The 23,296-nt window shown below is 33.3% G+C and overlaps 2 protein-coding genes across 5 annotated transcripts in view; both read right to left on the bottom strand.

The window, feature by feature from the left end:
• Positions 1-1,589: 1,589 nt before the first annotated feature.
• LOC123907039 (pentatricopeptide repeat-containing protein At1g12300, mitochondrial-like) lies at positions 1,590-8,854 on the bottom strand. Of its 4 annotated transcripts, none has more exons than XR_006809095.1 (3): positions 7,009-8,840; positions 5,775-5,919; positions 1,590-1,786 (listed from the first exon to the last, which is right to left on the bottom strand). XR_006809095.1 is itself a non-coding variant. In XM_045957106.1 (2 exons), exon 1 carries the CDS (start codon positions 8,683-8,685, stop codon positions 7,021-7,023), a length of 1,665 nt encoding a protein of 554 aa, XP_045813062.1. In that variant the 5' UTR covers positions 8,686-8,840; the 3' UTR covers positions 4,501-5,919; positions 7,009-7,020. The 4 variants fall into 4 exon arrangements, 1 of the variants encoding a protein (XP_045813062.1); XR_006809096.1 differs by lacking the exon at positions 1,590-1,786 and adding an exon at positions 2,346-3,968 and having other exon boundaries at positions 7,009-8,854; XR_006809094.1 differs by lacking the exon at positions 1,590-1,786 and adding an exon at positions 2,346-3,968 and having other exon boundaries at positions 6,374-8,840.
• LOC123907040 (pentatricopeptide repeat-containing protein At1g12300, mitochondrial-like) overlaps positions 2,346-23,296 on the bottom strand; it is a 55,955-nt gene continuing 35,004 nt past the window's right edge. The window contains exon 4 of the transcript XR_006809097.1: positions 2,346-2,872. The gene's annotated coding sequence lies outside the window, so the exon portion shown is untranslated. The remainder of the gene's footprint in view (positions 2,873-23,296) is intronic.

Raw genomic sequence — 23,296 nt, 5'->3', positions numbered from 1 at the left:
AGCTTCTTTGTTTATGTCCTCATATTTGACAACTGACCTTATGGTTTAGAAATTAAATGGTACACTAATGATAGGAATTTACATGTTTTTAGATAGTTTTTAAGTTAATTTTTATTTATTTTAGTAGTTTTTAGTAGCTAAAAGTATTGAAAAGATTTCAGGGATCAAGTTACTTGAATAAGAAGCAAAAGCAGAAGAAATTACACAAAAAAAAAAAAAGAAGCAAAAATAGAAGAAAATCTGCTCAGCATACATCGTGCCACGATGAGCAACTTGTGAGAGATCGTCGCATGATGGGATTGATCGTGGCACGATAGCACGCAAAATCCAAGACCATGAAACTCAATAAATATTAAATACTAAATAGAGACCTTCACCCCATAATTTAGAACATCTCAGAATTGAAGAAGCAACTCAAGAAGGAAATAGAGCAAGGAGCTCTCTAGGAAGACAATCTCCACCATTAGGAGTAGTTTTCTTAGCATTTCAACGAAGTTATCGTGTATGCGTAATTTTCTAACTCTTTTGTTATGTTAGTTATGCTTATGGGTAACTAATTACTTTAGGTTATGTCGAGTAAATGTATTCCATCGTGACACGGTGCAGTTGAGCTGATTTTCTTCAATTTTGTGTGTGTGTGTGTGTGTTTTTTTTTTTGTGTAATTTCTTCTACTCTTTACTTCTTCATCAAGTAACTTAATTCATTAGGTCTTTTGCATACTTTTGATCTTGAAATTCTACTAAAATAACAAAAAACTAACCTTAAAACTATCTAAAAACATCATATAAATTTCTGTCATCATTGACTCTATCATATCAAGACATAAAAATATAGGCTAAATTGCACTTTTGACCTCCTATGTTTTAGAAACTTGCGATTTTGACCCCTTATATTTGAAAATAGCATTTCTAGCCCCTTATATTTAGCCCCTTTTGGAAAAGGTCGATTTTGACTCAGCTGCCACATCAATTTTGTTTCCATCTTATAATTAAAAGTAAATAAAAGAAAAGGTGATACATAAATTCTTCCTTTAAATCAAGGGAAATGAGTTCCCTTACATCTGCATGCATTTAAACCCAAAATAGTAAACATCCATATGAAACAAGAAACCAGAAGTAATATATCAAATTATATAAAATTAAGCATTGATTTCATATTTATTACATGTTGATTACCAAATTATATAAAATTGAATGATGTAGTTTAGTTGCAAATGCATGAAATAATTCTTAAAGGATACATGTTCGATTCTTGTTGAGGTATGTTTTAACATTTTATTTGATTTAAATTAGGGTTAAAATGGAAAGGAAAATGAGAGGGAATAAATTAAGTTTAGGGTTAGCTAAATGGAATAAGCTTATATTAATGCTATGAACAAACTTTCTAACACACTCTTAGTTATTGGGCCCGTCACCTTTATTTCAAAATACTGAAATGGGCAAACCGGTTCTTCCATTTTCCAAAACACACTGCTTCCTTTGCAATTATTATTATTATTATTATTATTATATTATTATTATTATTATTAATAATAATAAAATAAGAATTCACACCGTCGTTCTGAACAAAACAACAACGCAGAAGAAAATATTGTAATGGGTTCTTTGACCTTTTGTTCATCGTGAAAGATGGTTGTGGTGACCGGTGAGGAATAATAACAGTAAAATAAAATAGAAAAATAAAATAAAACTTGTTTAATAGGTGATCTAACTTGTTGATCAGAGTAGGTGATGGCCAATCCGTTGAGCAATTCGTCCACCGGAGGGGGTTGTACCTGCAGGCACTCTGATACTTAAGTCAGCAAGAGAATACGAGAGATACTAGAGAGTGAAGAGAGAGAGAGTAAAGAATAGAATACATGGCTCTCCTGTACAGGAGAGCTTATATAGTTGCCCCAGGTGCTGGGCCAAAGGTTGGTCTAATGGGCTGGAACGAACCGGCCCAATAGACTCAACTGCCAAGATAGTCCCTGTATCGTAGGGGAGGCGGTTATTCGCCCCTATTTTGGTTGGAGTTGTTCCGCTATTGGTGGATAATGGATAAGCTCCTTGGCTGAGTCGTGGTTGGATGGATGAGCACGTGTTTATCGTGTTGCGTAGCCGTTACGTCATGGAGGACACGTCATAGGCTGACATGTTGGGGAAGTTCCCCCTTATTGGGTTGTGCCCCAAATTCCGGGCAGGGGGACAATTGGGCCAGCTCTTGGCCCAGTCCAGAACAATAGGTAAACCAGTAATTGATTATAAAAGATAGGTGACATGGCCCAATAAGAAAGAGTGTGTCTAAGAGAGTGTGACAGAGACTGTGAAGATAGCATTCCTCAGCTTATATTATAAGAGAGATATTAACAAAAGCTAATTTTTATTGAGTTTGGTGCAATACACGTCATATTTAGAAAAAGGCATTGGCTAAATGCATACCTCTCATCAAATATCATCACTGCTATTGATTGCTCTATCATTGTTAACAAATAGAGCAAGATGGCTGCAAATGAAGTTTTATGCACATAAAAACAAAGAGAGTTTGATATTAATGTGATCAAGTAAATTGAATTTGGCCTAGAAGAACCTATATGATGGAAGAACCAATTTCTAACAAAATAAAAACAACCTTCTTGTTCAAAAGGTATATCAGACCCTTCTAACAAAATATATGTAATAAATTTAAAATTCTATAATTCTTCTGTCTAGTTAAGGTTACTAAATGACCATTGTGCCTACTGCCTAGTTCAGGAATTTGTCTACACCTTTATTCCTTGCTTCTTTTCTGATTCAAAATTTCCTCTTTAACCTCCTTAGAATTTTGGGGTCCCATATATGCCCAATAGAGAACGGGATGTCGGGAAACAAGAGAGAATTTCATCAATTGGATCTCAAAATAGTAATAATGTTCCGATTACATGTGTTACTCCTTGATTGTCTAAAGTTAGATCCTCCTAATTTGACTTGTGTGCTAAAATGTGGGTTGACTTTTAGTAGTGAGCCCTCTACAGTTTGATCCTCAAATCTTGGCCAAAAGAAAGGGCGGTCATTGGTTGGAGGAGGATAGTCCTCAAATTAAAGGTTACATAGCAGATAAATGATGAGGAAAAGAAAGCTCATCTTCTCATTAGATTAGACTTGGGCCATACAGAGGATTTACCTAAGTTGGGAGGTTACAAATTGCATTACCTCTCAGGTTTATTATTCTCTCCTTAACTAATTACACTGATAGGAAGCCCCCAACAATGAATTGGTCAGAGGTAAGGGTCTTGAGCCACTTGAGCAAATGGTGACGAGTGGATCCCTGACTCTTGCGTATGGAGAAAACTCAGTTGGAGGGAAGAACCCACCTTGTGTGCCCACAAGTTCCCTCGCAGAGATTAGACACAAAGTTAGTACCAATAACGCGGTAAATATAAAAATAAGAAATAAAAAAAACAAAAAAAAACAAAAAAAAAAGATGAAAGTGCACTTTTTACTGATTGTCTCTATTCATATCAAAACAAATTAAAAATCAATGTATACAAAATTTAAATCAATGAACGCTGCAACTAAGAGGAAATCATTGAAAATATTGATAAGAAATTGTGAAAGACCTGAAATTCAAGCAACGGTAACAGGTTGTTGCTTGGACGGCTGAATACCCTTGTGTTGATCAGAATCGCCAAGAAAATCTTCCATGTTGTAGATGACGGTGATATAGAGAGAACAACTAGGGCAACAAGCGATCTCCACACCAAGCTTGAGATCTCCCTTCGTGATCTGGAACAAGTCCCCACATGGACATGGATACGTGTATGACTGCAACTCCTCATTCCACTCCATGTCTTCAATCTCCACGTCATCGTACGACATTATTTCTGGTTTTTTATGCACTTTAGGGTTTTCAGAAACAACAGATAACGCGTCGACGGTGGGCGATGATTCTGGCGAGGAGAGGAAAGGGCGGTGCAACTTGCTGGATTGGTCTAGCCGTCTAGGGTTCGCTTGATTTGGGAAAGATGATATAAAACAAGCTTAGTCATATAAGAAAAGATTTAATCAAACATACAAATCAAATCATTGATTAAAACAATACTGTTGTTTTGTTTCGACGGATTAAAACAATACTGTTATACAAGTCTTTACTCTCAATTTCATCAATAAAACTAATAACAAAAACATGTAATGAAATACGACTTTCAAAAATAGATATAAACTAGATCCAATCTTATTTTGAAAAACATCATATAAGATAAACATGACTTCATGTTACACCATAAAAAAAAAGTAAAACCAGATCAAAAAAATTCATAAGTAAAACATGTCACTGTTTAAAGTATCACCAACCAAACACAATCAAATCAAACAACAATAAAAACATCATTTTCATCAAATAAGCAACATAAATTACAATCAAAGTCTTATCTTAACAGATCCAAAATCAAGCAACCAAAACATTAAAAGCTCATAACTTTTCAAACTAAATTACATGATTTAAACAAAAAACAACAGATCTATAAATTCATGAAAAAACAATTGGTTCAAAAAGCTAAAAACAAATCATATATTACAATCACAGATTGATTTTTTCATCCATAATAAAAATTGACAAATCTAAAGTACGTGACGACGTCGTTTTATTGAGGTTTGCTAAATACTGCGTCAGTTTGGGCTCTTTATTGACAGTGGCCCAAATGAAATGCCAAAATAAAGAATGAAGGATTTTTCTTTAGAATATTAATATACAAAGTTATATTATTTCATTCATCAACAAAGTGTTAGCGTTGGCATTATTGTCCCATATTGGTGCGTGTTCATTTGTTTCAAATTGTATTTATATACTGAGTTGCTTTTTACTACCTAAAAAGGTTTGTGAGCAAATTGAAAAGGCTATATGTCAGTTCTGGTGGGGAAGTAAGGATGGTAACCACAAAATCCATTGAAAAAGAAGGAAGGATCTTTTTAAGGCAAAATTTGATGGAGGTTTGGGCTTCAGGAATATGCATCTTTGTAACCAGGCCATGTTGGCCAAGCAAGGATGGAGACTTGACACAAATCCTAATTCTTTATTAGGACAAAGCCTTTTAAAGCAAGATATTTTCCTAATACTGATGTTCTACAAGTACAGAGTGGATACAAACCTAGTTATGTCTGGAAGAGCATTCAACAAGCTTTGTGGATTCTTAAAAAGGGAGGATGCTGGAAGATTGGGAATGGGACTACTATAAATCCTTGGGAGGACAACTGGCTTCCTAGACAAAATGGCTTCAAAATTTTGACTCCTCAAAATAGCCACTCCAACATTACTACAGTAAATGACCTTATGCTTTTCCAACCCTCGGCTGAGTGGAATGTCAATCTTATCGACCAAGTATTCTTTTGTTTTTGGTTTTCACCACTATTATCCGGCCCGCTGGACCGCCTAATCTGGTTAGGGGGTCAGTTCTTGCATCAAGTGGTTCTCGCCCCCTCCGATCGCAGTTGTGGGGATCGAATCGTGGTCCTCTCTACCAAGTTCAGCACCAATCACCGCTGAACCAATTAACGATTGGTTAGTATTCTTAGCTTTTGAAGGAGAACAATTCAAACAACTTCCTTTAATAAAAGAGCCAATTGATGACCAACTTATGTGGATGCACTCTAAAGATGGGCAGTATATAGTGAAAAGGCTAGTCCTTCAAGTAACCAACAACAAAATTTAGTTTGGAAAAAGCTCTGGACTTTGAACGCTATTCCTACCAGCAACCACACTACCAATAACAACCATTGTCAATCAACTACTGCTCAGCCAAGATGGAGAAAACCCTTACCAGGAATTATATCAAGGCCAACACCGATGCCAACCTGCAGCAGCAACACGACGGAAGATGGCTCAATCCTTTGCGATGAAAACGGACTGGTGATGGAATCAGCGACTTTGAAGAAGCGATGGGGATCTACTATACGGTGAATACACTAAAAAATATAAAAAAAATAATAATAAGATCAATACAATAAAAAAAATTATATGTGAATCATAAAAATTACAAAACAAACAACCAATCGTTAGTTGGTCCAGTGATTGGCGCTGAACTTGGAAGGGAGGACCGCGGTTCGATCCCCGCAACTGCGATCGGAAGGGGGCTGGAACCACTTGATGCCAGAATTGACTCCCGAACCAGATTCAACTGGTGGTGAAAAACCAAAAAAACAAAACCAAAACAAAAACAATAAAAAAATTACAGAAGCCTTAAAAAAATATTTACAGAAAGTTTAGTCAATACAAAATTTTAAAGATAAAAAATAAGATAAATACGCATAAAAAGAGGAATATAAAAATAAAATCATAAACAATATTTTTTATAAAAATAAATAAATAATATTGCTACCAAGTTTACTACTCTGGTCCTTAATATAAGAAAAAGTTTACTTTTTAGATGGAGAAGTTTCAGGCGTCCTTGCTGATTCGGCCTCTTTAATTAATCATGTGATGTGCTGATCTAACTGAAAAATTGCCATCTCCTTCCCAGTGCCATATTCTTTTATCATTCGGGAGCCTCCGAGATAAGGGAATATTGAGAATTTGTTGTGCTTCAAAAGAGGAGAAAATATCTAGGACAAGGTTCCTGTTCCAGCTTCTGTTGATGGGGACACCGACACGGACACAGAGACAGACATATTTGGTTGAAGAGAGAAAATTTAAACTTTTAATTGTATTCCAACAAGGATAATTTAGGATTTTTAAAAAAAAAAATAAAGCAAATTTGTCCATATAAGTTCATTTAAAAAATATTCTATGCACTCCCTTCAAAAACCCCCTAATCAAACAGACCCTTAAGCATATGTTGCAGCATAATAATGCAGAAAAAAAACTATGTTTCATATCCTACCAATTCTCCTCAAGTTGGAATGTCTATTAGTTGGGAAGTATAAACAAACTTAACCAAAAGAAATAACACAAGCACTTTTTCCATTAGGTGAAGTAACTACATAAATGAAATGACGAAACAATATTGTTAAAAGATAAATTGAAAATAATAATGTACAGTAGACAAAACATATTACCTAGTTTCAATCTTACAATAGACCTTTTGCGATAATTTCACGTAGAAGTTTCTCTGCCATATCATGTTCACCTTTATTAAACAGAGAACGGATAATTATTTCATAAGTTGCAGCGTCTGGAAGGCAACTATTGTCTTTCATTTTTGATAGCAAGGCCAACGCTTCATCAAACAAGCCCTTGATGCAAAACCCTTGGATCATAACAGTATATGTATAAACACTTAGATTGTAGCCTTTGACTGAAAGATCTACAAAAACATTTCTCGCGTCCTCTACTCTTCCAACTTTACACAATCCGTGAATAAGAATAGTATATGTGTTCATATTTGGTTGAATGCCCTCGTCCTTAACTTTTGTTAATAATGCAATCGCCTTTTCAACATGATGGGTTTTGCATAAAGCATCAAATATAGAATTGTAGGTAACTATATTAGGTGGTTGACCTCTATCATGCATCTCATCAACAAGCTTCAAAGCATGAGAGATTCTCCCTGATTTGCCCAAACCATCAATAAGGGAATTGTAAGTTACCACATTAGGAATAATGTTTCTACAACGCATTTCTTTGAAGAGATTTAAGGCTTCATCCACCATTTTAACTTTACAAAATCCATTAATCATAATATTATAGCTCTGAACATTTGGAGTCACTCCACATTGTGCCATGGTGTTGAATGTACGGTTGGCCTTGTTCATTTCTTTAACTAAGCAATATCCATCCATTAACGAGCTATAGGTAATAACATCAGGTTTAACACCTTTTCTGATCATCATAGCAAACACATTATTAGCTTCTTTCACTTTTCCTTCCTTACAAAATGCATCAACCAATATATTAAACGTATACGCATTCGGGGTGATGTTCTCCAAAACCATTTTATTAAAAAGCCCAATTGCTTCTTTCAATTTACCGACAATGCAAAAGCCACTAATTAAAGTACTATAAGTGACAACATTGGGATAAATTGTCTTAGCGACCATTTCAGAATATAAATCAAAAGCATCATCAACAAGTTTATCTTTGCACATACTGTCAATAATTGCAGTGTACATTACCACATTAGGTCGAACCAGTTTCCCATCAACTCGTCTCAGCAACTGCAAGGCTGCACTTGTTTCTCCTACTTTACATAACCCATTGATTAAGGTCCCGTAACTAACTTGGTTCAACTGAAATCCCTGTGCTACCACGTTGTCATGAAAGTTCAATGCTTTATGGATCTGACCTTTGAGACAAAGACCCTTGATGAGTGTAGTCAAAGTTATGGCATCTGGGTCATAACCCTTTTTGAGAATGTTGGCAAATACAGAAAAGGAAAGAGAGTTTAGACCCAATTGAGAAAAACAATTGATCAAGATGTTGAAAGTGACTAAATTTGAAGCAATTCCATTTAGTTCCATCTGACGATGAAGTGAAACAACAGTGTAGTAATGATTGGACTTAACAAGAGAACCTAAAATCTTACCAAAATGGAAGATGGGTGGAGTTGGATTCTGATGTAGTAATTGATTGAATGAAGAAACAAGATGATTATGTTGGTCTTCTTGTTGGTGATGTAATTGAGAGTATAGCATTAGCATTGATGAAGAATGGAAGCAAGGAATGAATTTAGGGTTTGAAAGTTGAAAAAGAGGAAAATTGGAGAAACGAAAATGCCTCAAAGTTGAAAACAACATTGTGGTTTAGGTTTTGAAGAAATGAAAAAGGATTAATTAAGGAAACAAACGAGAAGGTTTCATTAGAAATCTAATCCCTTCCTGCGCGATTCAGTTTTCTTTTAGTTCTACAACGGAGTTGATTCATTCGATGTTGTTTTGTTCCTGCTTCCTAGTATAATGCTGTTTTATATTATATATGAATTATGCTTATGTATAGGAAAAAACCAAAACAAGAAAGGCAAAAATCAATATTCACCGTTCATTTCAAACCATTACTCCCATGATTTCACAAATATTAACTGCAAGCACTACTATTTAGCAAATGGCCATAGTACAATTCTTTTGTTTCGTACCAAATAGCAGGACTCTTTATATATATATATATATATATATATATATATATATATATATATATATATATATATATATATATATATATATATATATATATAGAGTCAGGATCCGTTGACACCAACTAGTTTGACACCAAATGTTATACCTCTCAATAACGTTTTAACCGATATAAATTTTATAAAATCCACCGTTGGATTGAAAGTTTACATCATATAGATCATTTGTGTAAAATTTCAGACAAATCCAAAATCATTTGATATGCTATTGAGACACATAAAGATTAACGGCATTTAAAAAAATACAAAAACCGTTAATTTTGATGTATCTCAATAACATATCAAATGATTTTGGATTTATTTGAAATTTTACACAAATGATCTATATGATGTAAACTTTCAATCCAACGGTGGATTTTATAAAATTTATATCGGTTAAAACGTTATTGAGAGGTGTAACATTTGATGTCAAACTAGTTGGTGTCAACGGATCCTGACTCATATATATATATATATATATATATATATATATATAGGGGTTTTCTAACATAGACCCTAGTTAGGTCTAAGTTAGCAAGGTGCACCTTTTCAATTGGACCAAAATACCCATTCTTTTTAATTAATTAACCAAAATACCCATTAGTAGACACAGATCCAGTGTCGCGCGCGTACCGAAGGACCATGGTTACAGACCGTTGATTTCCATCATACAGCCAAGATCTAATCTCATCAAGACTGTCTGATCAATCAGACAGCCCAGATCATCCTGATCCATCAGATTCCAGCGCCTGCGCCACACTGGATTACAACCTGGAGAGAAAAATTTGCTTTTTAAAAGTAGGACACGTGTCACACAATGGTTGGCTGGGCGTGATTTTTGTTCATTTAATACTTTGAACTCAATTATTTCGTTGTAAATTAATTTTTTATTTTTTTATTTTTATACCAAAATTCATAATTTTTTTTTGTCTACAAATAGAGACTTGGTTCGTTTGATTTGGACACCGAAAAAAAAAAAACGCAATTTTTCACTACCTTAATCTCATTTTTTGTCAACTAAATACATTACTTGTGTGTTGTAATTTAACACGCACCACTCAACCAACTCACTGAAACCATTATACCAGGAAAATAGTAGATAATATTCTGGAACTTTTGGTATATTTTATGAAATTTTTGGAGACCTGAAACTATTTTTAGTTAATTAAATGAGATAAAACGGTAATTAAAAACTAATGTTTGCTTCTGAAACCATTTTACTGGTAGAATGGTTGCACATAGTTGTATTCTGAAACCATTTTACTGGTAGAATGGTTTCAATGAGTAATTTATTAATTGTGTTTGCTTCTGAAACCATTTATCTGGTACATTGGTTTCAGAGAGTTGTAATCTGAAACCATTTTGCTAGTAGAATGGTTTCAGTAAGTTGATTATTAGTTATTTGCTTCTGAAACCATTTAGCTTGTAGAATGGTTGCACATAGTTGTATTCTGAAACCATTTTACTAGTAGAATGGTTTCAGTGAGTAATTTATTAATTGTGTTTGCTTCTGAAACCATTTATCTGGTACAATGGTTTCAGAGAGTTGTAATCTGAAATCATTTTGCTGGTAGAATGGTTTCAGTGAGTTGATGTAAGGTAGTGAAAAATGAGATTAAGGTAGTGAAAAATTGGGTTTTTTTTTCTGTGTCCAAATCAAACGAACCAAGTCTCTATTTGTAGAGAAAAAAAAATTATGAATTTTGGTATAAAAAAAATAAATAAAAAATTAATTTACAACGAAATAATTGAGTTCAAAGTATTAAATGGAAAAAAATCACGCCCAGCCAATCAGACAGCGACACGTGTCCTGCTTTTAAAAAGTAGATTCTTCTCTCTCCAGGGTGTAATCCAGTGTGGTGCACGCGCTGGAATCTGATGGATTCGGATGATCTGGGCTGTCTGATTGATCAGACAGTCTTGATGAGATCAGATCTTGGTTGTCTGATGGAAATCAACAGCCTGTAACCATGGTACTGCGGTACGCGCGCGACACTGGATCCGCGTCCATTGATGGTAATTTGGTTAATTAATTAAAAAGAATGGGTATTTTGGTCCAACTGAAAAGGTGCACCTTGCTAACTTAGACCCAACTGGGTCTAAGTTAGCAGCCCCCATATATATATATATATATATATATATATATATAGGGGGCTGCTAACTTAGACCCAGTTGGGTCTAAATTAGCAAGGTGCACCTTTTGAGTTGGACAAAAATACCCATTTTTTAATTTTTTGGAAGAATAGAGCAACAGGGGCATTTCTGTAATTTTACGCAACAGTACACGCGCCCCCACTTCTTTCCCCCCCCCCCCCCAGGACACGTGGCAGCGTGTTAGTGGACAAGATCAGCGCGCGTGCATCACACGCGCCGACAAACGCGCGTGGTGCTTGCTGGATGACGCGGAGAGAGAAAATTCTGAAAAAGGCAGGCCACGTGTCATGATGTGATTGGCTGCGTTAATTTTTTTCCATTTTATACTTTAAACTCGATTATTTCGTCGTAAATTAATTTTTTATTTTTTATTTTTTATACCAAAATTCATAATTTTTTTTTCTCTACAAATAGAGACTTGGTTTGTTTGATTTGGACACCGAAAAAAAAACGCAATTTTTCACTACTTTAAACTCGATTATTTCGTCGTAAATTAATTTTTTATTTTTTATTTTTTATACCAAAATTCATAATTTTTTTTTCTCTACAAATAGAGACTTGGTTCGTTTGATTTGGACACAGAAAAAAAAACCCAATTTTTCACTACCTTAATCTCATCAAATAACTAATAATCAACTTACTGAAACCATTCTACCAGCAAAATGGTTTCAGATTACAACTCTCTGAAACCATTCTACCAGATAAATGGTTTCAGAAGCAAACACAATTAATAAATTACTCACTGAAACCATTCTACCAGTAAAATGGTTTCAGAATACAACTATGTGCAACCATTCTACAAGCTAAATGGTTTCAGAAGCAAATAACTAATAATCAACTTACTGAAACCATTCTACCAGCAAAATGGTTTCAGATTACAACTCTCTGAAACCATTGTACCAGATAAATGGTTTCAGAATACAACTATGTGCAATCATTCTACAAGCTAAATGGTTTCAGAAGCAAATAACTAATAATCAACTTACTGAAACCATTCTACCAGCAAAATGGTTTCAGATTACAACTCTCTGAAACCATTCTACCATATAAATGGTTTCAGAAGGATTTCGGTGTCCAAATCAAACGAACCAAGTCTCTATTTGTAGGAAAAAAAAATTATGAATTTTGGTATAAAAAATAAAAAATAAAAAATTAATTTACGACGAAATAATCGAGTTTAAAGTAGTGAAAAATTGCGTTTTTTTTTCGGTGTCCAAATCAAACGAACCAAGTCTCTATTTGTAGAGAAAAAAAAATTATGAATTTTGGTATAAAAAATAAAAAATAAAAAATTAATTTACGATGAAATAATCGAGTTTAAAGTATAAAATGAAAAAAATCACGCAGACCCATTCATATGCTGACACGTGGCTGCCTTTTTCAAAAGCAAAATTTTCTCTCTCCAGCTTATAATCTAGTGTGGCGCAGACAGGATGATCTGATAGATCAGGATGATCTGGGCTGTCTGATTGATCAGACAGTCTTAATGAGATCACATTTTGGCTGTCTGATGGAAATCAACGGTCTGTAACCATGGTCCTTCCGTACGCGCGCGACACTGGATCCACGTCTATTAATTGTTTAAGAAGGTGGGGCGCGTGTTGTTATTTTTTTTTTTATGCAAAATTACAGAAATGCCCCTGTTGCTCTATTCTTTCAAAAATTAAAAGAATGGGTATTTTGGTCCAATTGAAAAGGTGCACCTTGCTAACTTAGACCTAACTAGGGTCTAAGTTAGAAAACCCCATATATATATATGGGGGCTGCTAACTTAGACCCAGTTGGGTCTAAGTTAGCAAGGTGCACCTTTTGAGTTGGACAAAAATACCCTTTCTTTTTATAAAAAAAAAAAAAAAAAATATTGGCGCTGATCCAGTGTCGCGCGCCTACCGCAGGACCACCGTTACAGACCGTTGATTTCCATCAGACGGCCAAGAGATGATCTCATCATGGCTGTCGGATCAATCAGACAGTCTAGATCATCCAGCTCCATGATAAGCCAGCGCGTGCACCACACTAGATCTGCGCCTGGAGAGAGAAAATTTTATTTTAAAAAAAGCAGGACACGTGTCAACTGCTGGGTGGTTGGCGTGTTTTTTTTTTTCATTTAATACTTTAAACTCAATTATTTCGTTGTAAATTAATTTTTTATTTTTTTATTTTTATACCAAAATTCATAATTTTTTTTTTGTCTACAAATAGAGACTTGGTTCGTTTGATTTGGACACAAAAAAAAAACTCAATTTTTCACTACCTTTAATTATCTTTATATAATACTGTGAAACCATTTAGCTGGTAGAATGGTTTCACAGTATAACTCTCTGAAACCATTTTACTGGTAGAATGGTTTCAGTGAGTAATTTCTTAATTGTTTGCTTCTGAAACCATTCTGAAACCATTTAGCTGGTACAATGGTTTCAGAGCGTTGTACTTTGAAACCATTTCACTGATAGAATGGTTTCAGGGGAGTTGATTCTTAATTGTTTGCTTCTGAAACCATTTTACTGCTAGAATGATTTCACAGTATAACTCTCTGAAACCATTCTTCCAGCTAAATGGTTTCATAGTAATATATAAACATAATTTTTCACTTCCTTAATCTCGTTATTTATATGTTCTATTGCATTTTAAATTATGTGTATCGTACTAAGTACGTTACTTGTGTGTTGTAATTTAACACGCACCACTCAATCAACTCACTGAAACCATTATACCAGCAAAATGGTTTCAGAATATAACTCTCTGAAACCATTCTACCGGCTAAATGGTTTCATAAGCAAATAACTAAGAATCAACTCAATGAAACCATTCTACCAGTAAAATGGTTTCAAAGTACAACTCTCTGAAACCATAGTACCAGCTAAATGGTTTCAGAAGCAAACAATAGTTTTTAATTACCGTTTTATCTCATTTAATTAACGAAAAATAGTTTCAGGTCTCCAAAAATTTCATAAAATATACCAAAAGTTCCAGAATATTATCTAATATTTTATTAGAAACAAATAAAAAAACAATTGGTTTCAGAGTACAAATCTATGAAATTATTATTATTATTTGTTAAATGGTTTTAAATAATCAGCGGAATTTGTGAAAATAATTTCATGACTTGAACTATGGAGAGTGAGGTACACAAGAGGGTTCTAAATAATTCATAGTACTTTACATAAAATTTTGGAAATTTTTTATGGAATTATAATATTTTTAATTACCTTTTTAATCATTTAATTAACTAAAAATAGTTTCCTGTCTCCAAAAATTTCATACAATATACCAAAATTTCCAGAATATTATCTACTATTTTATTATGAAAAACTAAAAAAAAAATAGAGCCTCCCTGAGGCAGCACGCACCCCCACGCGCCTCCGGTGAGAGTGGGCGTGGGCGACGTGCACTGTTCATCGTCCCCCCCACCCGTTTTATGCAGAAACGGGTCGCGCGACCCGGTTTTTGACCCGGTTCGATCTCCCTCAATACTCAACGAAACTCGACGTTCCTTATATGGATTTTGATCGTTTTTCAATTTTACAAAGGTTTCCGGTATTAGTTTTTGAAATCGGCGTTCGATTCGCACGTAAAATGAGGTCGAAATTTGGAAGAAATTTAAAAAATGTAATAGTTGTTGTTGTTGCATGGGGGGCGCGCTATTTTGGGGGGCGCGCTATTTTATGATGCAAATTACATACATGCCCCAGTTGCTCTATTGTTTCAAAAAAAAAAAAATGGGTATTTTTGTCCAACTCAAAAGGTGCACCTTGCTAACTTAGACCTAACTAGGGTCTAAGTTAGAAAACCCCTATATATATATATATATATATATATATATATATATATATATATATATATATATATCAAGTTTAATACGTAATGTTTTATATTTATTGTCTTTTTTGTTAAGTACAATAAGCTAATTTATTTCCTTCAAAAAAAGAAAAAAAAATTAATTTATAACACTGATTTTTGGTCTCGTATAATATTTGACTCATATTTGCTTATGCGCAGGCCCGGTTTTAAGGGTAGGCAAGCAGGCCCACAGCTCAGGGTCTCGATTTTTTTTGGAAGCCCGCAACTAAAAGGTTGGGTTAAGTATTTGTCTAGAGATGTTTTAACATGTAATATTAGTTGGTGTAGTGGTGCACACCTTGCGGTAGCTAGTTCAAATCCTGCTTTGTGCCATTTTCTCTATTTTTGTGTATTATTTCATTTCATTTTAAGAAATTTAAAAATTTAAAGAAATGTTGTAGGAGAGAATCGAAACCATTTACAACCAACTATGTCGGTCCAAACATTACACAAATTATTTCAATTATTTTAAGAAATGATGAATTTTCTATAAAAAAGAATATCTTTATTAGCTTATAAATAACTTCGCTATTGAAACAGAGGGAGTAATATTTTTCATAAAAAACATAAGGCTTAAATGTAGTTTTGATCCCCCTATTTTTAATTTTTGGGTAAATAGGGTTTTACCCCCCCCCCCCCCTGCAAAATGGGCGAATTTTACATTACCCCCTGCAAAAAAAAAAAATTTGTGATTACCCCCTGTAATATAAAATTCATTCAATTACCCCCTAATTCGCCAACTAGACATGGAATCTTTTTTTTATGATGTAGCATGCATATGTGGATTTTCTTAGAATTTTTATTTATTTTTATTATTATAATTATTCCAAATCATTGTTATTTAAAATAAATAAAAAATTAAAAAATCTTCATCTCAAATCCCACAAATTTTTTTTCCAAAAAACAACCTTCATATCAAATCTCAGGAAGCAACTTTCATCTCAAATCCCTAAATTGAAAAAAAAAAAAACATCATCTCCACAATTCCTCCAATTCAAACTCTTCCTCCACCTCCTCCATAACCACCACCAACAACAACCCTAACATAATCAACTCCTTCATCTCTCTCCTTCCTGGTCTCTACCTCTCACGTATTCATTCCTTTGATCTTGGTGAAGGATATGGGTTGGGTTAGCAATTACAAGTTCAAGAAAAATAACAACAACACATGTTCTCCAAACATCATTAATTCTGATTTAATTTTAATTTTTTGAAAAATCAACAAACAACAAAATTGAGAGTGATGCTGCAAGGAAGAGAGATGTAATTGGTGGGAAAGAGAGATGGACGACGACGATGGTGGTGGCTGGTGGTGGAGAATGAACTGTGAGATTTTACGTTTTGAAAAACTTATGAGTTTTTTATGGTTTTGGATTTATGGGTTTGAGATTGAATTGATGAGATGAAATTTAAGATTGAAGATGAAGTTTGTTGTTGTTGTTTGTTCTTCCCATGATAGTGGTGAAAATTGTTGATGTTTCTTGCGGTTTGTTTTTTCCCTTTTTTTGTTTTTTATTTTTTATTTTTTTTAAATGACATAGCTCAATATGTGGCAAAATAAAAATTAAATAAATAAAAACAGTAAATAAAAGCCATGTGTAAAAAAAAAGCCACGTATGGTTGCCATGTCAGCAAAATTAAGATTTCAAATCCATGTTGTCAATTCAGGGGGTAAAACAAAGAATCTTAATATTACGAGGGGGGAATCACAACTTTTTATTTTACAGTGGGATAATGCAAAATTCTCCTATTTTGCAGGGGGTAAAACACTATTTACCCTTAATTTTTTGAAGTTTTGGTCACCCTATTTCAAAAACCAACTTTTCAATCCCCCTATTTTAAATTATTTGTACTTTTGGTCATCCACTTCTTTTTGAGTCAATTTTCATGATGTGTCAGATGACACTTAGACACTACAATTACAATAAAATAATAAATTAATTAATTAAAAGAGATTAATCCCCAAAATCCCTAATTTTTCCAGAATTCTTCACTATCATAGTTGTGTTCATCCTCTCATCTCCAAATCCAAATTTATTCAACTACATCACAAACCCACCAAAACCATTCTCTATTTCTTCCACTTAACTCCTCGTAACCAAAAATCTCACTGATGTGAACAAGAAATTTTTCTATGTTTTTCAATCAGGAAATTGTTCATTGTTTTCCTATAACTTTCCTTAGAGCATAACTCTAGACCTAAAGGAAAACCAACTCAACAAAGCATTCCCTAATTCATTAAGTCAGCTTAAGCATGTTGAAGTTGTAGATCTCAACAACACCTTTACTAGCTTGTCTCATCTGCTAAAATAAAAGTTCCCAAAAGAATCACAACTAACATATATATAAATCATAGTCAAAAGAATGACACCAATTATTTCAATGACACCAATTATTTCAGCACCATACCAATTAATTCAGCAACAACAACTTCATTATAAGGGGTAGAGAAAGCGGTACAAAGAGTGATTTTGACGGCGGCGGTGGTGGTGATGATAAATAATGTTGAAGAAGTCTGAATTTTGAAGATGAGATGAGGAAGAAATCTAGATTTGAGATGAGATGATGATCGCAGATGAAAAAATCTGGGAAAATTAGGGATTTTTGGGATTAATCTCTTTTAATTTATTTATTTAATATTTTATTAATTAAAATAAATTTTAATAATATGATTTATTGAAATAAAATAAACAATAATGTCATGTGTAATTGTAGTGTCCATGTGTCATCTTCCACATCATGAAAATTGACTCAAAATGAAGTTGAGGATCAAAAGTACAAAAAAAACTAAAATAGGGGACTGAAAAGTTGGTTTTTGAAATAGGGGGACCAAAACTTCAAAAGATTAAAAATAGGGGGATCAAAACTGCATTTAAGCCAAAACATAAATAATTTACTATTAATTATTATTAATTATAATAATAATATAATAATAATACAATAAAGTTAAGGGTCTTGCTAACGAGTGCCCCCGGGGCACTCTTTAAGCATTTCATTTAAAGAAACTTTTTATTCAAAAAGTTAAATACTACAATTTCCAATGCGTTGACTTTACGCATTCCGATAAAAATTCTATAAAAAGCTTACTATTTAAGGGCTTAAAGAGTGCTCGGGGGCACTATTTAGCATTTGCCTAAAGTTAATTAATATCAAATTTACTAAATTATTAAAAAATATTCATAATCAAATTTCTAAATCTATTACTAATATATTAAAATCGATTACCACCAAAGTTACTAACTTATCCTTATTACTTTTAACCACGTTGCAAGTTTTATATTCTTCATTGTAATTTCACTAAAAAAAATATAGAAAGATTTTGTTTTACATAATTTTTTTTTAGAAAAAATATAGAAAAATGATATGCTTAAAATAAGGAACAAAATAGATTATAAATAGGAACAAAACGGGGTAGACTATGATGAAACATTTTCACCAGTTGCGATGATCAAATCCATTCGGATCTTACTTGCCATCGCTGCATACTATGATTATGAAATCTGGCAGATGGATGTAAAAACTGCCTTCCTTAATGAGAGTCTCCTTGAGGATGTGTATATAACACAACCTGAAGGCTTTTGCATTCCAGGAGAAGCCAAAAAGATATGCAAATTACAGCGATCAATCTACGGATTGAAGCAAACTTCCAGAAGTTGGAATCTTCGTTTTGATGAAACTGTAAAACAGTACGGATTCATTCAAAATGAAGATGAGCCTTGTGTTTACAAGAAGGTTAGTGGGAACATAGTCGCATCCCTAGTATTATATGTAGATGACATATTACTAATAGGAAACGACATCCCTACCTTGCAACAAATTAAAACTTGGTTAGGGAATTGCTTTTCTATGAAAGATCTGGGTGAAGCAGCCTATATATTAGGAATAAGAATCTATAGAGATAGATCACAAAAACTGCTTGGCCTAAGCCAGAGTCACTACTAGAAAATTCACTTTTAGCGACCGATTTAGAGACCGAATTATTTTGGTCACTATAGAGACTGAATTAGAGACCAAAATGTTAAGATTTAAAATAAAAAATATTTTGGTCGCTAAATCGGTCGCTACTAAATTTAGAGACCGATTTAGAGACCAAAAATTAGCGACTGAATTATTTTGGTCACTATAGAGACCGAATTAGAGACCGATATGTAAAGATTTAAAATATTAAATATGTTGGTCGCTAAAATCGGTCGCCTAACCCAAATCAATTTTTTTTTTTTTTTGGTACATAAATCAATTATTTTTAATCAATATCTACTTTTTACTTTTCAGTTTCCCAAATCAAATCAAATTAAGTGTAAAGCATAACCTCACCACCCAAATCAAATTTCGCTTAACCCTCAAATACCGACGGACAAAATCTGTCTCTAAAATACAAATATTCCGTCACTAAGCATGTTAGAGACAGATTTGATTCTGTCGTTAATTTCCTCGTCTCTAAACTATCAGAGACGGATTTTATATTCCGTCTCTGATTGGAGACAGAATTTATCTGTCACTAACAAATAAAAATCTGTCTCTAAACATTAAATTCATAACACAATAAATCCGTCTCTATTGGAGACAAAATCATCCGTCTCTAAATTTAAATAATTCGGTCTCTAAAATTCTGTCTCTAAGCATAGAATTCCGTCTCAATAGAGACAACACATTTTCCGTCTCTAATAAGTTAATTTTAGTAATTAAATGCTTATACAATTTTTCAAATATTAATTTTTATGTAATTCATATAATTCTAGAATGTGAGAAAATTAAATTTCGATTGACACCAAATTTGAAACATTAACATAAAAATGTATGTCATTCTTACAAAGTATCAAGTATGCCACTACGACACTATATAATAATATCAAACTTAAAGTTGTCAAACACAAAAATACATATGATTAATTTTAACAAAAATATATAACAAAAAGTAACTAAAGTTAAACTTCATCACATCATTTTCATTAGTATCCATCTCGACAAGGAGATACACCCATCGACGACAGCTATGAACGCAAACCCAACATGGAGGAAGATGAACGCAAACCCAACATGGAGGAAGATGAACGCAAACTTAGCAGCTAGAAGATGAACACAGACCAGAGGCGAGAAATCAAGTTCACTGTCCTCCATTTGAAAAAGCTAATCCTATTTCAACTGCCTAAACCTGGACAAAAATCACAAAAACATTCTTAATGCAAATTCTAAATTGGGGAATTCAAAATAAAACAAGTACAATACTGATCACAAGTGATGAAATTGGAATGTGTTGTTACAATTGATAGAATTAAAAGTGAGACCTCAATCAATAGAAAAGAAAAAACAAAATAATTGAGGAAAACCCTAAAAAGAAGAGTATACCACTACCGCTAGAAACAGAACCTCAAGGCTCAAGCTACATCACATGCTTAGCTCTACCATTTCAAGAACATGAAGTAAATTTAAAAGAATAGACCATTGATTTAAGTAAACTTGAAGAAAAAACTTACAACTAGCATTGACATCACAGAACCTGAAGTAAATTTAAAAGAATAGACCATTAATTAAGTTTAAACATCATAACAGAGGTTTCAGTAGCAAACTAAACACAAACATGGACTTAGCCAAACCTTACCACACACATGAAACTACTAACACAACATAAACCAAAACCCAATAATAAACCACTAAAGGGAGAAAGAAAACAGAACTGTCCCAAATACAACAAAACTAAAAATTAAAACAACGGCAAAAAAGATCTCAGGCAACACGCACACGCCAATCATGCACAACCAAAACATTGAGGGGGCCAACACCAAAATAGATCACACATAAGATTCCTTGGTTTAGATCATAGATTAAGTACATACCTCATAGCTATTATTTCTTGGTTTAGATCATATCCATGTTACATCAGTGGTGCTGCAATTGTGAGATTGCAGGAACAATACTTTCAATATGTCTTATATCACCAACAAAGACATCCTCTGCATCACCAATTTTCTGCTTTTTTGTTTCTTTCTTTCCCTAATCAGCACTTTAGCCACATATTTTTTGACCTTTTTCAATTTTTATAAATGATTTGTCCTGAAAAGTAAAACCAATTAATCCATATCAAGAATTATCATAAAGTTAGAGAGAGAACAGTGTGTAACCTAATTTGGCTTGTATCAACATTTTCAATATTAGCTTACACAGCATAACTATTAGACATAACCAAGGCAAAATATGAAAGTATAAAATTAGAAGAAACAAAAAAAGCTGCAATGAAAAGAGAGAATTGATTAAATATTTCCTAACATATTCAAAAGACACAAAAGTACAAAATCCATGAAATATAATACAGTTTATGTATCTCAATGCATGTATGAAAGGTTGTATGAAACAGAAAGAGGGTTGTAAAAAACAATACCAAAAATTCCATGTTCTACGAACGCAACAACACCGTAAATGCCGGAAATGCAGAATTATGACTTAAGCTGCTCATTGAACAAACAATTGTGACATCGCTCAGCCAATTATATTTTCTTCAATTGCTTTTACAATTGGTTCCTGCAATAATCAACACAAACTTCAATAATCCAAAATGATATACATAAAGATAAAGGTCCACTACATGACATTTAAATTGAAACCAAAATGATATATATATGAAAAATGGACATTGACCTATAATAAACTACATTTATTCATTGAAATTAACTGCAAAAGGTAATTTAAATTGTTATCTGAAAAAAACTACTTACAAAACTATCTTCATGAATACGCCAAATAGTTTTGCCCAGCAAATTCACTACGGTAAGAATAGTTACCCGAGGGAAATAGTTGTTCTCTGCAATGGGAATGGTGCTGGTAATTATCATCTCTTATAAAAATATTATTAGTAGCCTCAATGTGTATTTTTCAAATTCTTTTTACCTCGCACTTGTAGGCTTGCAGCTAACAAGCATGCCAACGAAGTCAATTCAAAACTTAATGTAATCCTGGAGTATGACCATGAATCTCTCCACCCTGAAGCCAAAATACAAGAATTTCATGCCAAGACATCATCAATACATTGAATGTGTTAGGTGAAAATAAACCACTCAAATAGTTATAAATAAAAAATAAAAAAGGAAAAGCCTGCCCTACACTGAATCTCTTCACACCCATGACTCGTAGAAATTGGCACTGCATCATCAACCCTCTTTTTGATCAAAACAACTACAATGAAATTAATTGAATTATGAATGTTGCAATCTCACAAGAAAAGGATGAGAATCAATTGTATAATGCACCTATTAGTAATAGGTCATACCAATTAAATGGATTATAACAAGAACGACAACTAAAGACTCACTTCTATATTACCAAAAAAGCAACTAACCAACCTAAATTATATTATTAATTTCAAGAAAACCAACCATGAAGAACTTTTATCAAACAGTTTACGTGCATTCTATAAAATTCAAAAATAAGTGAAAAAGCTTACCTCAAACGATTCTTTGCTTGTTGTTACTCCCTTCCTTTAACAATGAAGCACCACTACATGCACTTATTCATCTAACGAGTCCTACAAAAAACACAATCTTTTTACTGACAAATTAGTTCACTGATATGAAGAAGGAAACCCTAAGTAGAGAAATTGTTTGAAACCCTAAGTTGAAAGTGAAATGAAAATTGGGTTTCGAATTTTTTTGAAACTGAATAAATCAGATTGAAAGTGAAATGAAAATTGGGGTTCGAGATTAAGGTTTAACGAAACCGAAACATTACCTGGTGTGAGATGCGAGTCTTCACAAACTGAGGCCAGAGAAGTGGCGGATAGTTTCGCCAGCGGGACGGAGGAAGAGAAGCCCTGTTTTCTCAGATGGCAGACGATTTCTCCGACAGCGGACACGGTGGGTGACGTACGATTTCTCGTTTTCTCTTTTCTTTGGGAAGCAATTAAAAAAGGGAGAGATGTTACAAAATTTAGAAAGAAAAAACAAAAAAGCGGCAGACGAAAAAAAAAAATGAATGAATGAAAAAATAAAAGCGCCTCAGGAAAAACTAAAGCGGGAGTTGTTTCTTCTCTACTTGTTTATTTTCCCAAATTTTAAAAAAATATAAAATAAATACAATAAAATTATAATATGCTTAAAAATATTTTTTAAAAATATATAGAAAGAATATAAGGTAAATACAATAAACAGATGATATGCTTAAAAATAGAAAAACAACCGATTATAGATAGGATTTAAACAAAATCACTAGGGGTTGGTCTAGTCGTGTTGGCTTGGGTCCTTTGAGTATTCTTCTCT

Source organism: Trifolium pratense, linkage group LG2, assembly GCF_020283565.1.
Source record: "Trifolium pratense cultivar HEN17-A07 linkage group LG2, ARS_RC_1.1, whole genome shotgun sequence".
NCBI lineage: Eukaryota > Viridiplantae > Streptophyta > Magnoliopsida > Fabales > Fabaceae > Trifolium > Trifolium pratense.
The sequence above is the reverse complement of the archived record's forward strand: the minus strand, read 5'-3'. Positions and strand labels throughout refer to the sequence as shown.